General features: G+C 33.5%; 2 protein-coding genes across 3 annotated transcripts; both read left to right on the top strand.

Annotated features, from left to right (window-relative positions):
- Positions 1 to 6,805, top strand: LOC127872779 (uncharacterized). Of its 2 annotated transcripts, none has more exons than XM_052416167.1 (4): positions 1 to 570; positions 4,849 to 5,020; positions 5,621 to 5,769; positions 5,956 to 6,805. In XM_052416167.1, the coding sequence occupies exons 2-4, from the start codon at positions 4,914 to 4,916 to the stop codon at positions 6,129 to 6,131; spliced, it is 432 nt and encodes a 143-aa protein (XP_052272127.1). In that variant the 5' UTR covers positions 1 to 570; positions 4,849 to 4,913; the 3' UTR covers positions 6,132 to 6,805. The 2 variants fall into 2 exon arrangements, with proteins under 2 accessions (XP_052272127.1, XP_052272128.1); XM_052416168.1 differs by lacking the exon at positions 1 to 570 and adding an exon at positions 638 to 1,034.
- Positions 6,806 to 9,103: 2,298 nt separating this feature from the next.
- On the top strand, positions 9,104 to 15,969 carry LOC127872777 (neo-calmodulin-like). Its single transcript, XM_052416165.1, has 5 exons — positions 9,104 to 9,417; positions 9,689 to 9,719; positions 11,322 to 11,465; positions 11,942 to 12,184; positions 15,285 to 15,969. The coding sequence occupies exons 1-5, from the start codon at positions 9,406 to 9,408 to the stop codon at positions 15,323 to 15,325; spliced, it is 471 nt and encodes a 156-aa protein (XP_052272125.1). The 5' UTR covers positions 9,104 to 9,405; the 3' UTR covers positions 15,326 to 15,969.
- The last annotated feature ends 848 nt before the right edge of the window (positions 15,970 to 16,817 follow it).

The raw sequence follows: 16,817 nt of genomic DNA, 5'->3' as shown, positions 1-16,817 counted from the left end.
GTACAGTATGCACTGAAGCATGCAAATTTCCCTCAAAACTTCAAGGATTACAAGACTGTGTTGATCATTCACTTGCATATACTTAATTTATAATCTCTTTTGTGTTGATTACGAGTCGAACTTCTACATGACATTGAGGATTCACTGATTTATAAGATGGTTCATTGTGCAGCGTTTGGCTGCAATGCTCGTTCTGAAAAGCAAACGGAGAAGAAAGGATTCTTCGGCTTCTCAAAGGACGAAAGTATTAAGCGGAAATGGATTCTAGCCGTGAATTCACGAAGGATTATCGACGGAAAGGTGGTGGACTTTACGCCAAGCAAATATGCAAAACTCTGCATAAAACATTTTGAGGATAAGTGCTTTGTCCACCCCCCCCCCCCGAGTGTGATGGCGAGTGCGGGCTTTGGGATGAGACTGTCGCTGCATCCTGATGCAGTGCCAACTTTGTTCCCTGACACGGACAACTTCAAGGCATTACAGCCGAAAGCCCTAAGGCCAGACGAGTTAGGAGCCCCCAAACGGAAACGTGACAACTATGGTGCTTTTGCCAAGAGAAATCGCAAAACGGTAAGAACTTATTTAATAAGGTCAATGATCAGATATGCATCTTAATACCACAAGTTCTATGTTATTTCAAAAAGCTCAAACACTGACAATGTAAAAAATACTTTTGAATTAAAAATCATTGTATGTAGTTAGAATAGTTGGCAGCTAGTAACCAAACTGACTTTGGCAGTACGGCAAGATCTAATTATTTATTGTAAGTGTTTTGACAGGCATCAGTTTGAAATCGACACATTTCGATCTTAATACAAATGTGTATCTATCTAAATATACTGCTAGTCGACACAATTAGCATTTCAAGCAGTGGACACTGTTGAGTCCATTTCCTGGGAAGAACCAGTACTTGGTGTCTATGGAGGAGATAATGAGAAAGCTCCCTGAGTAGGGAGCGAACCCAGGAACTCCCGATCGCTAGACGGACACCGCATCCACTACACCACCGTGACCTCTTACTGTTTTCCACCACGGTTAATTTAGCTCAAGTTCTAATGTAAAGCAGTTGCTGACAAGCCATATTTTCTACCTATTTACCAAAAATTCAATTAATAATGTGTTGCTTATCTTTTTATTGTTTAAAATGTGAAAACGCAAGGACTTTTTAGTAAATACATTCAGACTTCCAAGTATGTATTAATGCTGGTTTAGACTAGAAATGGCGCGGCAGAGGCCGACGCGTATCCCCACACCGAATGTTTGACCTAGGTGTGCCCCAGGGTTGGTAATGGGGCCATGCATAGCTGAGATTGACCGTATTGTCATAAGAGAAGTTCATCATCAATTAGAAGTGAATTGGTGTAGAAATGAAGAAGTTATAGTAAAAGGCAATTTTGGGTGGGTGTGACATATGTGGGCAGGGCGCCCCAGGGTTGGTAATTGTGCCATGCATAGTTGAGATTGACCGTATTGTCATAAGAGAAGTTCAGTATCAATTTGAAGTGAATCGGTGTAGAAATGAAGAAATTATAGTAAAAGGCAATTTTGGGCGGGTGTGGTCTATGTGGGCGGGGCCCCAGGGTTGGTAATGGGGCCATGCATAGTTGAGATTGACCGTATTGTCATAAGAGAGGTTCAGTATCAATTTGATGTGAATCGGTGTAGAAATGAAGAAATTATAGTAAAAGGCAATTTTGGGTGGGTGTGGTCTATGTGGGCGGGGCGCCCCAGGGTTGGTAATGGGGCCATGCATAGTTGAGATTGACTGTATTGTCATAAGAGAAGTTCAATATCAATTTGAAGTGAATCGGTGTAGAAATGAAGAAATTATAGTAAAGGCAATTTTGGGTGGGTGTGGTCTATGTGGGCGGGGCCCCAGGGTTGGTTATGGGGCCATGCATAGTTGAGATTGACCCTAATGTCATAAGAGAAGTTCAGTATCAATTTGAAGTGAATCCGTGTAGAAATGAAAAAAATATAGTAAATGGAATTTTTTGGTGGGTGTGGCCTATGTGGGCGGGCGCCCCAGGGTTGGGATTGGGGCCATGCATAGTTGAGATTGACCCTAATGTCATAACAAAAGTTCAGTATCAATTTGAAGTGAATCCGTGTAGAAATGAAAAAAATATAGTAAATGGAAATTTTTGGTGGGTGTGGCCTACGTGGGCGGGGCGCCCCAGGGTTGGGAATGGGGCCATGCATGGTTGAGATTGACCGTATTGTCATAAGAGAGGTCCAGTATCAATTTGAAGTGAATTGGTGTAGAAATAAAGAAGTAAATGTAAAATAACCTAAAAAAATGAGTGATAATTTCTGACGCGGCCCCACCCCAACCGCTATAACTTTTGACCCAGGGGTCAGATCAAAATTCCAAATAGTGCAGGGTCGCACATATGCTCATAGCTACCATGTGTGTAAGTTTCAAGGTTCTAGTGCTTTTAGTGTAGGAGGAGATAGTGGCCAGGACGGACAGACAGACGGACGGACGGCGGAGATAACCACAATATCCCCACCTTTTTTTCAAAAAGCGTGGGGATAAAAAAGAGATAATAAGTTAGAAATAGTGTGCCATTTAACTGTTAAAAGAATAAAAAAGAAATTTGAATTAGTAGCCGACAGGTGTTTTATTACTTATATACCATTTATTCTTCATGTAGTGTGAATCATAAAATGCATCTTGATTTTTTTGTGTTTTCATAAATTGAACAGCAACTGATTCTAGTACTTAGTAGCTGATGGCTATTTAGGCTACTGGTAGTGCCATGATAATTTAAATAACAGTTCAATTTCAGTCTTCAGGGTAATATATTTAGCCAAAATCATTGTTCTATATTAGAAACAGGAGAAAAATCCAATAGCCTGACTATATAAATTATTAATTTCTAGAAGCCCAAATAAAATCTTACCAGACCTGGGATGTCTGGCTTATAATTTAAGACTGAATAAATGTTATATTTTCAAATTAATATTGTTACATGCATTAATTGCATTGGAAACAGTTTTCAGTGTAATAAACTCATTTTGCTCCTTATGGGCTTTAGCCATTTTGAGATTTCATTATAGCATTCAATGTACTAAAGATGTGTTGTTTGATTAATTTCTGAAGTGGAAAAAAGAAAAACATGTAGTTTTACTATTGTGAATACAAAGTTTACTTTATTTTACAATTTTGTGTTACAAATCTTGTAGAAAATAAATGACAGCATTATAATATGTGTAAAATTAAATAGGCTTTTTTCGGGTTATCATTTTTATATTTTATTTATAAAGTTGCTTCAATTAGGTGGTTTCTGTACAAAATAAGTTGGTCACTAAACTAGCTGAATTTTTGCAAATCACCATGCCAACAAGGCACCAAGTTGGCAGAATGTGGTGTATTACCACCCTACAGCTGCCATATATCAAGCTGGTGTCATAAAATAGATGGTCCTCTTTGTTTCTGTAAAGTCAAGTATTGTTATCAGTGATCTACTGTTATCAATTGTATTTGGCACAGACAGTAATAAAACAAGCAGATTATCAGACTGCAGTAATCATAACAACTGAATATACAACATACTGCACTAGTAGATAGAACAGTATTTATAAATAGAATAGGAAATAAATTGCAAAAAATATAAATAACATTTTAATTTTGAACAACAGCAAAAAATATAAATAACATTTTAATTAAGAACAACAATCTACACTTTTATTCTTGTCTCTTGTCTTTATGCTTTCTTTTAATTTAAACACTGTATTATTTTAATTGGGATATTTTTTTTATATATTGTATTTATTTAGTTTGACAAATTATATTTAAAACAGATACTTGCATAAATACTGGCATCATTTAAATAGATTTTTTCAAAACTTGATTTTTTTATTAATTAAAAAACAAATCCTCATGAAATGAGCTATAATGCTGCGCATGGACACAGTTTTAAAATACAGTTAAAATGAAAAAAAACAACAACCATTTTTAATGAAATAGTCATGGAAAATTGCTTACCGGTATAAAGCTTTAATTAAAGATACTAATACTATATTGCAAAAATAAATGTAGATCATGAAATGAATAGTTTTGTTTGAGAAAATCACCAAAATGGTGTCCATTCCCTGTTTGATGTCTTATTCTCAATTCACATAATACAGTGTTTTTAGAACACATCATGACTTGCAGTTGACCCCTATTGATTTTGAGGTCACTAGGTCAAAGGTCAAGGTCACGGTGACCCCAAATAGTAAAATGGTTTCCGGATGATAACTCAAGAACGCATACGCCTAGGATCATGAAACTTAATGGGTAGATTGATAACGACTCACAGATGACCCCTATTGATTTTGAGGTCACTAGGTCAAAGGTCAAGGTTATGGTGACCCGAAATAGTAAAATGGTTTTCGGATGATAACTCAAGGACGCATATGCCTAGGATCATGAAACGTCATAGGTAGATTGATCATGACTCGCAGATGACCCCTATTGATTTTGAGGTCACAAGGTCAAAGGTCAAGGTCACGGTGACCCGAAATAGTTAAATGATTTTCGGATGATAACTCAAGAACGCTTTTGCCTAGGATCATGACACTTTATAGGTACATTGATCGTGACTCGCAGATGACCCCTATTGATTTTCAGGTCACTAGGTCAAAGGTCAAGGTCACAGTGACAAAAAACGTATTCACACAATGGCTGCCACTACAACGGACAGCCCATATGGGGGGCATGCATGTTTTACAAACAACCCTTGTTTCATTTACATTTATCGGATTATATATTTAACATCCGATTAATGTAAATGAAATGATTATGAAATTTTGTTCAATGACATGTGTTGCCATGAAAGTTGGACTATTACTTGTCTTTAGGCTCGAAGGCGCACAAGGAATTACTGTTGGTCATCGGAAGCAAGCGTCTTCTCTCTGACATTCGCATGCTGTCACCAGCTGAACAGACCTCGATGCTGGAGGCTCAACACAAGGTGGTCTGCCAATTTGCGCCAAAATTTGTCTGCTTTTCATACGCAGCAATGAAACAGAGGTATGAATTGTGATCGATTATAATATCTACAGAAGAGCTAGCGCAGGCATGTTGTTTTTGTCTTTCATAGTCCAGTGGTAATAATTTATAAAACTACAACTTTAAGGCAAAAATTAGTTTATTTCCTACACTATTGGTAAATATTTGTGCAAGTTTAATGAGAACAACATTTGATTATGATGCGGTTTGGGTTTTTTTACATTCGGCATTGGTTGCCGAAATTCTAACAACCAAAAATATGATCTTTAATTCGAGTAAAATTAATATCCTAGTTGACTAATAAACATTGTCATTTGCAGTTCATAAACCATCAAGTGCCCATGAGCATATGTCCATAATAAATATGCATTAGTTGTGAAAATGATTTTAGTTCCTTTTTATGCCCGTGAAGGTGGGCATATAGTGATCGCACTGTCTGTCTGAAATTCCGTCACACTTTGCGTTTAGGTTTCGAAAAATGTGGAAAAACACTTTGCGTTTAGGTTTAGACAAATTTGGAAAAAGGGGGCATATGTCATCCTATGGTGACAAGCCTTGTTGTTATATGAAATAGTAATTGTTGATATAATTTGTGATTAAAGGCTATTTTTTGTAATCCAGATTGCATCTGGCAGCCCTGCATTCCGTTTCTAATGCGCACAGGAAACATACGGAGAAGAAGAACCGCGAAAAGCGCTACAGGATTTCGTATCCAAAGTACAAGGCGGGACACCATGTCGTGAAACCTGTCAAAGAGGCCTGCAATTATGGTAATGGTCCTTCTAAGCTAAATAGAAAATTGGCATTCTAATATATAATATACAAAAACCTAACAGTGAAACTGACTAAGTTGACTGTTGTTGTTTTTTATGCATAATATGTGTATTTTTATTTATTTGTTCAATGTGCATAGTTTAACCAAGTAGTAAAAAATAAATTGTTGATGCTTTTTTCAGATTATGTCACAGAGCTCATGGTTGAATTGCTGCAATTAAAACAACAGTTCAAGAGCACCCGGATTGCTAAGCAGGCATCTTCTTCCATTCTGTTCTCTCCACCACCATTAGCATCATCTGCGAAGAAAATTTTAAAGAATGAAGCAGTGCAGTTGCACCGCTCTAGGTTTAATTAATTACAGTAATTGGAAACAACTTGGCATGCCATTTGTCATGTATTGCTCCAGCTGGGTTTAGTGTACGTGCGTAAGGTGTCATCCCAGATTAGCCTGTGCCATATATGTTTGTAATTAATTAAAAAAATCCTCGCGCTGGAAAGATGGGACAAAGCGTGCGCAAAATATCTCGTCCCATATTAGCCTGTGTCCCTGATAAGACTGTGCAGACTCGACGTGAAAACATGATATGCCCCAAGTTTTATATGACAATGTCTACGAATGTGCCCTTTTGACAAATTAGAACCTAGCTGAAGCACTGATCACGTATTGTTTCAAATTAACATAGCAACTACAATTATTTTTTTGAAAAATGTGAATGTATTATTTTGACAAATATGCTGTAATAATAGTTTTCCCATTGTGTGCTATACTGTTAGTATAAAAATGTTAATGTCAACACCTTTATTTTTAAATGTTGGGACCATGTAGTGTTTTTTGTGTGATAGTATTGGTCTGTAAAAGATGTTTTAGAAGTCATTTTGTTAAAGGTACTTAATATGACTCCATGACAAGTTGTATTGCAACATTGTGCTAGTAAAGCTCATTTACTTATTCCGTCCAGTTTTCTAAAACTTGTCGTCAGGTTACAAGTTGTTCTGTTGTTGTGTCTGTGGTAATTTATATTTTTAGATGTTGCAATAAATTTGTATGCTACATATATATTGTTGTGTTGGAATGTTTTCTCCATTTCAAAAACATCGAGAGTAAAAGTTTGACATGCTATTTCTCATTTATAATATTAAGTCACCTCGCTCGTGGAGAGTTTAGAAAAATTCAATTGCGTCATATTTATATAAAATCAAGACTTATTATTAAAAAATATTTATTAAAAAACAACAGAAATGAGATCATTCAAACTTTGAAGTGAATGTCGACATAAATGAGATCAATTTACCATAAATAAAAAATCGTGTGCAGGGAACACATCGGGTTTCAACAAAATGGCCATGTCAGGATACTAGCAAAATAAATAAAACATCTATTCTCGGTCATTTAGTATTAAATGACACGACCATTTACGTAAGAATTATTCATTTCAAATCAACATTATTTATTTCAACTAGTACGTTGTTGAAGTGTTGAACTTGAACGGTTAGTAAATTTGGACTGGCATTCGTACGTCGATCAGTTTCAGGGAATAATTATATCTTTTCAATGTGTCAATTATATTTGCCTGATTAAATTATAATTAAATACTTAAACAGTCAAGATGCGATGTCCTGTGGATGTGTACTATGAAAAATAAAAACACGTTATATGACGAACTTTTAAAAGACAAAAGCTGATACCGTTTCCTTTGTTATGAACTCGTTGCAAGTGGTTAACTCATACGTCACTTCCGGTTGAAACAAAAATGTCGACTCGATCACGAAGTGCGAAAAATCGGCATAGTTATCGGCTGTATACTCGCTGAATACGATGGTTTTAATCGAATTATGATATGGAAATGCATTTAAACGTTATTATCTCGCATAATATTGGTGTATTTCAGGATTTTTTAATCGGGTCCGTTGATCTTTCAGTTTGAATTTGGTCTAACTCAATTTTTTTATACATCGTGCAATTATCCCATACAACATCGGCATATTCAAGAATTGGTCGAATAAACGTAAAGTAACATATTTCAAGAGAGTATTCTTAATAGAACCTTACAAATGTTTAGTTATTAAGGAATGAACAATCGAAATTCTTACAATGCATATTAAAACTAATGTGTATTTTTTACTAAATGGGTTACTGCCCGCTTATTATGCCATGACATATTACACATTACAGTCTTTGTTAGATTTACATTTGTATATAGGCAAATTACATTATATTAAATACTTTTATGCTATTTTCAGTTTGTCTATATGATGTTGAAACTATATTAATGATACGTTTAGAACAATGCCTTTTTATATTCCTTTATAACCTTTTGTATGCTGTATACTTTGTATACTGGATATGTAATCCATCTTCTTATTTAATAAATTCAAAACTTTAAAAACCCTGTCATCCATGTCACACATATTTTCTCAAGAACAGGAACTTCAAAGATGGTTTATTTGAAAGAATTCTTAATAAACGTTTCATAAAAAACAACGCACCAACCTAATTATTGCTGTAACCCACACAGATCGATACAAAATACATTTAAATACAAACTGGAGAACATTAACAAACATTACACATTATATCATTTATATTTCGTATCTTTTTTTTATAGAAACATAACATTAACGCCTATACTATTTTATGAGTCTTTAAGTGGCCGTTAAGACCTGTTTTACTCCTCACTGTAATCACTATACCGTTTTTCCCGGTATAGTATCTTAGGACAGCATTTTGACATACTATTATTTGTTGTTAGTCTTGTTATTATAGGTTCTTGTAGGGCAACACTAGTTTGATTGTGATCCTTAGTGTTTGCAAAAATATTTCTTGTTTGGACCACATATAGCAATAAGAGGTGTTCGTAGAAAGAAGTACCCCGGTTAAAGAGTGTAATGCTATAAAGGGTATATATATTTACGGGCTTTTTCATCTATGTAGGCGAATCTAGCAGCTGCTTACGCTGATTTATATTGCCAATCCATGACATAATTTATACTATACTCCGTCGTGGCATACAGGTTCAAGTATGTTTCGACCTTCAAAACGTTCATCAATTGGTTGTCTACCATGTAATAAAAATACAAATTAACACATTGTTTAATATGATATGTATGTAAATCTCAGCAGTATACTTAATATTTAGACTTTCTATGATTCTGTAACTTTAAACTCAATAAATATTAGCTAATAAGATATATTTTGTTGAATGACTTTCACCTGTCAATGCGACATAGACGTTTTAATTTACGGACTTACATCAATGTTTGTTTAGTAGACAATACATTGAAAGTATTAAACGTTGAATCGTATCCGCTTATCTGTGTAAGCCATGCACATATTCAGAACTTCGAAAGCGACGAGTTAAACAATGTTCGGCGTAGAAATAACAAAGCGTCCACAGTAGCATTTACAATGTATTTTACTGTGAGCGGCCAGTTATAAAAAAATCGTATCGCTTTTTCATGCACACATTGCACTCATTTTTTATGACGTGCTATTAACAGATCACTCGTGGTAAGGATTGAACCATATGCTTAATTTATTAAAACATTTGTTCAATAACCTGGACACAGTGATATACTGTTTAGCAATGAGGAATAAATGAAGCGACAGTGATCATTGATGACGAACATACATGGATCAAGGGGTGCGTTTTACCTTATATTGTAAACATGTATTAGTTTTTGACTAAAATGTCGATTTTTAAATGCACTTTTCAAATGATTTCAAACAATATTTTACATTAGTTCATTAGTTATGAAATTAATTGAAGTTTGCTTTTGTTTTGTTTTCAGTTTGTACATTAATAATATCAATGTAATAAATATAAATATAATCGAAGTCATCGTAATTACCGTAATTGTTGGTGAATAATACAAATGCATACATTTTGTGTAATTTTTTGTTTCCTTTTTAAGGACGAACGTATATCCGAAGAGTTATTACAGGGTAAGTCTTAAAACAGGGCGTTTTTACCAATGCAAAGTAGTTTACAGAAGAATAAGAGACAAAGTTAACAAATAACGTGACGGCTCGATACAATATATTGTGTTAGCATTCAGCATTTTATCAGCATAGACTGCCATATTATACATTATACACATAGACGCTCTAATGCCGATATTATATCAATGGTATTGATGACCATTTCTTTATTGTTATTGCTTTAATAATTTCTTACTTTAATTTTTCAATGGACGTACTTGTATGCAGTTTATTATTATTGAGTTTCATGTATAAATATGCAGCAATAATCCAATGTTTATAGCTCCTTAATCCATCGTATGTTTTGTACTTGAAAGGCTACGAAAAGTGCATAAATCTAACGGTCAATGACTTCTAAGATTAATGCACCCGAAATCACCGTTTTAATAATATGAAACACTTGCGAATTCTTTATGGATCGCTAGCTTATATTAAAGATATGTACACGCAAGCATATTTTATTTACCTCATTAAAAGTATCATGCATGATAGCAGTTTTCAATGGGTAAATAAACACAGTTTTTATATGGGTAATTAATTCTTATTGTAGAAGAAACATTGATTTATTTCCTGTTTTTATGAAACTTTGTTAAAATCATTTAATATAATAGTTCATACTGAAATTGTTTTTCCAAATCATTTGGGATTTAATACCATTTGGCTATAAACTTAAAATAAAAATGTACAAACAATAGTTGTCAATGTTTAATATAATCGAGAAAGCATTTGCACAAACACTGCGTATGCCCGAGCCATTAGAACTCCGGACCGTCGTTGTTTTCTAAATTAAGAATGAAGAATAGAACATTAATTCAAAACTCAAGTCCCTGCAAACGTGGCATATAACGCGATACGGATCAACAGAACCTTTAGGAGCACACAGAAGCCATACTTTTATTGTAATAGTGAAATATTCTTAGAAGGCAAATAAAACACAAAAGTTTCACGAGGACTTTCATATGTTTGCTACGGTTTTGCGAGGCTTAAACCGTTTGATAGCTTTTTAGGGATGGCGCGAGGCATTTAAGATGTTTGATCAAGTATCTGAATTTTGCATATCTATTCAGGTTTTTGTTATACGACTTTGCGGAATAACTCGAGTCCTTACGAAGTTTCGCGAGGTCTTTCGAATTTGTTATACGGTGTATCGGGATTTCGCGAGGCTTTTAGATAATTCATACGGTTTAACAGAATATTGCGATGCCTTTTGATGTTATGCACAGTTTAACTGAGTTACGCGAGACATTTATGATGTTTGATAATGTTTCACGGAGTTTCTCGTAACTTTCTGACCCCGATAGCTCGATTGTTCTTAAAAGGCCTGTTTATACAGGAGTATACTTAATTGTTTATGTTTGAAATTTCAATAACCTGTAAAAACATGATATTGTTTAAATAGTATAAGCATAAAATAAAAAAAATCATATGTGAAGTAAATAACATAATAACTGATTAGTATAACTCCGTCAATTTTAAAACACTAATGCGACTCAATTAAACTAATAACTTAAGCACATTATTCTTGAACGTAACTACTGGGGTCAGATGTATGATATGGTTTTACAGAGTTTCGTGAGGCGTTTAAGATGTTTGACATAGACGGCGACGGCTCTGTAAATGTCCAGGAGTTTGTAGCCACCTTGCGGTCTATGGGGCAGAACCCCACCCAGCTGGAGATTAATGAGATGGTGAAAAGCATCGACAGAAATGGTAACCTATGCCACAGAAGAAACATGTCAATAATACATTTAACATATGTCGGTCGTATTTAATATGAAGTAAATTTTGCACTTATACAACTATATCACTATAGTTATATCTTTTAAAGGAAAAGCCAAACTATGTTTTATTTTTAGTTTTGTTGTCGCGTATATTTCAGCTAGTTAAATGAATAATTTTACTTACAAATCAAATAAAACGAACACAAAACATGGATTATCGTCAATCACAAACATTCATTATATCATGTGGTAGATTGGAAATAAAAAAATGACGTTAATGATCAGGTGCCTTACTTTGGTGTTTTCGTATAAATGCTATCAAATACTCATAATTCATTAAATAATTTAAGTAAAATTTTGTATTGCGATGAACATTTGCAATATGGTGCAAAACCTCTTAATCATTTCTACCACTAACGATAAACATAATTTTGTGTAAAGCAGAAAGGTTTGTTTTTATATAAGGCGATGGAGTGATAGACTTTGACGAGTTTAAGCGCCTGATGTACCACAAGATGAAGCACACTGACAGCTCCGAGGACATCATGGACCTGTTCACGGTGTTGGACATAGACAAGAATGGCTACTTCACCCCGATTGACCTTTACAAGACAATGGCAAGTATGGGAGAGATGATCACCATGGAGGAGGCCTACGAGTTGATGAACTCTACCGCGACAAAGGAACCGGGAACAATGAACTATGAAGGTTTGATACATTGGTTGATATGGTTAACAATAATAATTGGAGAATGACTATTTTGGAAAACATTATAAACTATGACAGATTGATAAATTAGTTTATTGTAAGAAAATTAGAATAGAAAAACAAATATTAAATACGAACCGGGCAGGCAGGTTTCTTTGGGTTGATTGTGGAAAATGAGAAAATAAAGATGAATGTTTCATAAGTGCCGGACTGAATGACCTAAGAATGTTTGCTACAGTAGTTTAAAACGTAGAAAAGGGAGAGATATTTAACTAGAAATTAGTAGCATGATCAACGAAAGTTTAATTTATTGATCGATTATCAAATAAATATAAAAGGAGGACAACTATTTCATATGCAACACTTGATACTGCGGAGTAGGGCATATACTGTAAGTTTCTTAAATAAAATGCGTGATTAAATGTTTTAGAAATGCGAGGAACTATGGATGGTTAAAGAAAAAGTTGTCGCGTTCTTACAATTGCTTTTTTAAGCGGTTGGATAGAAGGATAAATTGTTTTAGTTGGATACGTGAGCTTCTTGTAAAGATGGTTGGGTGAACTATGAAGGTGCGGTACATTAATATATTGTCTTAAATCAATTAAGATCAGTGATTTGTTGGTAGATTAGTCGTTTGTTACAAATAAACAGTTGGCTTTTAACACGCTGCACTGTGAAATTGCATTACTACATGTTTGGACTATGTAAGTGGTTTTCTTAAACAACGATTTGATTGCAATAAAGTATTTGCCAGTTGATAACGTAGGCTTTAACGGATACTTTTATTGAACACAATATTTTGAAATTGAAGATATAATACGATAAACTAGAAATGTTAATTGTATGGGTGAGTTTTTGTTGCGCAAGATCATTTTTAAATAGCAGGAAGAAAAATATAGACGAACATGTTTAACAAATAAGTTTCGTGAACGAATCCCACAAATTGCCATTAAAGTTTAAGCATAAAGGGATGAATGACAAAAGTTTAAATTGATACGCATCTTGAACTTATTAATAGTTGTAAATGTATAGCACCCGAAGAGTTTACTTTTAGTGTTTAATATACCAATTTCTCAAATACATGGAATGAACAAGTAGACACTTTATGATGAACGGTACAAATAGTGTAGTTTTCTCGACCGGACAGTTGATTGGTAAATCACTAGCATTCTGATGACGAACCAGAAACATTGAATAAATAAGATTCTGCATATATTTTTTCTGTCAAACATTTACTGTTTGAATGAAGTAGAGGCATTCGCTGCATTGTCTAAAATGTTGCATAGATTATATACTGTAGATACATTTTTTCCATTAAACACTTGATTGGTAACACAGAAGCAATAGCCGGATAGATTAGAAACGCTTGACAAGATTGTGTTGATGCATTGTTTTTCTTTCAAACATTTGGTGGTTGAAGTAATTGTAGTGGCAAAAGAGGATACACATGATAATAGTTGTGTGTTATCCCAAGTGCTGATTTGATAATATGTTTTAATTCAAAGTTAGTAGCTGGTTTTTGGGATGATTATTCAAAGATAGGTTGTAAAAAGTTGAATATATTAAGGTCTCATTATGATAATATATGTAATTGGTAATCTCATTTTCTAGTATACGTTTAAACATTATTAAGTAAACATAGTTCATATACATTATAATACCGTTTTTGTCTTTCTTTTCTAGAATTGTTTCTTGATGATGATGATGCTTTTAGCAAATGAGTAGTAGTCGAATGGTTGAATTGGCAAGATTTACCATAAAGCATGCTTTGTCCTATGTTCGCTTTATTCTTTGTTGATTGAAAAATAAAAATAGAAAAAAAACAGAAACAGGACATGATTAATTAATAAGACTAAATTAGATTTTATGATAACTTAATTGGATCGGGCGAATTGAATCATGACTGTTTGGTTAGTTAGATGATTGAGACAAATAAGACAATTAAGAATTAGAGACTGAATATGTTGTAGAAAACGGACTGGATGAAAGCTTCAACATTTTAACAACAATATTAAAAAAGATTAATGTTTTATGAACTATTATTGTATGATTCAGTTGATTATTGCGAACACTTATAATATTAATATGGGGACGAATAAATAATTTGAGCCGCGCAGTAAAACTATGAAAGGTTGATAAATTAATTGATTTTCTAATATAGAACGAATATATCGTAGGAGAAATAAAGAATTACGAGAGTGTGGTAGATTGGGTAAATGTCTGAAACGAAACTAAATGAGAGCCTTTAAACATATGATGAATATTTAAGAATTGAAAAAAAACGCATCTTACAAACAGCGGTTTTGAAGCAGTTAAATAGTAGGCTAAACTATGAAGTGGGATATGTCAGTTAAATAGTAGGCTAAACTATGAAGTGGGATATGTCAGTTAAATAGTAGGCTAAACTATGAAGTGGGATATGTCAGTTAAATAGTAGGCTAAACTATGAAGTGGGATATGTCAGTTAAATAGTAGGCTAAACTATGAAGTGGGATATGTCAGTTAAATAGTAGGCTAAACTATGAAGTGGGATATGTTAGTGTTTTGCCTTGTAAAACTGGGGGATAATCTATCAACTATTTGATGTGTAAATGTCGTAAACAAAATTGTCGATCAGATGTTATAAAAATACGATTAAATATTGAGGGTTGTTAAATAAAGAATGATACATACAACTGTATCATAGATAAGTTAAATGGAAAAAATACTTTAAATGTTTACTAAAGTTCGGGCATACACTTTAAGGATGCATGAACAATAATTATTAACTAGTCACTGTGACTTATTGTGGTAAAATGTATACATATCTTGAAAGAATTAACTAATAGCAAAGGAGTTAACACTTGAGAATATTTGTTTGTAACTAAAAAGGTTATTCGGTAATGTGTTGAGTTTCATATTTAGTAGCTGGTTTCTATATATCGGGATGTTCATTCATACATAGGTTACATATGTTGTATAAAAGGCGAATATGTTTTAGGTTTAATTGGTTGATATAATTTATATATGTTATTGGTAATCTCATTTTCCAAACCCATTTAAATGTATAAATAATAGTATGTAAATATAATTATTATAAAACCTTGCATTTCTCTTCCAGAATTCTGTCATTTGATGAGGATGCTTATAGCAAAAGAGTAAGAAGTCGAATGCTTGAATTGGGAATCTAGATTAACCAGTCATTAGTGCATGTCTTACGCACCAAAGAAGCTTTGCACCGTGTTCGCTTCTTCTTTGTCAAGTTATGTCATTAACCAGAAACATATAAGAGCACCAGGGCTCATAAGGACTGAATTACACGTATGTGTTTAAAGTGTACGTGCTTAACATTTATTGAATGAATTAATGAAGATATATTTTACCAAGATAAAGTTAGAATTAAATATTAATTTCAAGTACTTAATAACCGGGTGTCGCTTACGTGAACATGGTAACTATAGCGGGTCGCTTACGTGAACATGGTAACTATAGCTGTTATACATTATAATGTTTCTGATTTTTGTTTTAGATTAGAACGTTTTCTATCAGATTAATATTTTTTTAATTTATTGATGTGTTTCTTTGATGGATATAGATTAGCATGTTATTTGTAAAATGTAAGTTTGCATTCATATATACAGGTAATTCCTTCATCACGCACATATATACGCAATCAAACGTTAGAAAAAATTACGATTTAAACAGACATATTATGTTAATGTATTCATAAACTTGTTGCTTTTAACTGCTTTTTCATGGACTGTATTTGTTATTTAATGTGTGTAACATATTAAACATTACCAGTTTGTGTTTATTATGGTTACATATATCATGACGGAAAGTATAAAGAAAATTTTGTCGCTACGGATACAATAAAATGGATACAAAAACATCTTTAGATGTGAGTAATAATAATGCCACTTGAATCCGGGGACTTATATTAAGAAACACATTTACATACACGTTGTACTACTACGAAGATTCTACCAATGAACGTCTTACCGAATCTGCTTTTCTGGTCGACTTTGTATTTGACACACATAGTTTATGTTGAAATTCATTATTTAGATAAGCATATAGTCGGTAGAGATTTAGTTTAAGTGAATGTCAATTTTATAATACACACTTTGTTGGAAAATATAATACATTATTTTAAATAATATTTGTTTCAATAACGTAATATATGTACAATAATATAATTTCTTAACATCCATTTTATAGGCAGCGTTATGGGACTCAACTCTTGAAGGTTCAGTTGAATAATATTCGTTCCGATTACTACCGTTGTGTGCAGGACGTTATGGAGCAAAAACCAATTTGAAACACCAGTTGTTTAAAAAAAAAGGTCTTTGATCAACACTACACAGTAAAGTATTTTAAGCAAGTGACATATGCCACATATTAATACACAACACAAACACTTGATTAACACTTCCACCTTAGAATACAACTGGTGTCATCTTCTTGGAACGGTCAATGCAAAGCAAAACATTCGGTGTTTTATAATTGGTTTGTGGGCGCCACATACAAGCCATATACCCTGTCAGATATATTACTGACCAGTGTCGAATACCTACACACGTATTTGGATTTGTATCATACCACAACGTACATATCTAAGAAATGATAATATTTTTAATTTATAAAAACTGGA

The sequence above is a fragment of the Dreissena polymorpha genome, chromosome 3 (genome assembly GCF_020536995.1).
Source record: "Dreissena polymorpha isolate Duluth1 chromosome 3, UMN_Dpol_1.0, whole genome shotgun sequence".
NCBI classification, from domain to species: Eukaryota; Metazoa; Mollusca; class Bivalvia; order Myida; family Dreissenidae; genus Dreissena; species Dreissena polymorpha.
The sequence above is the reverse complement of the archived record's forward strand: the minus strand, read 5'-3'. Positions and strand labels throughout refer to the sequence as shown.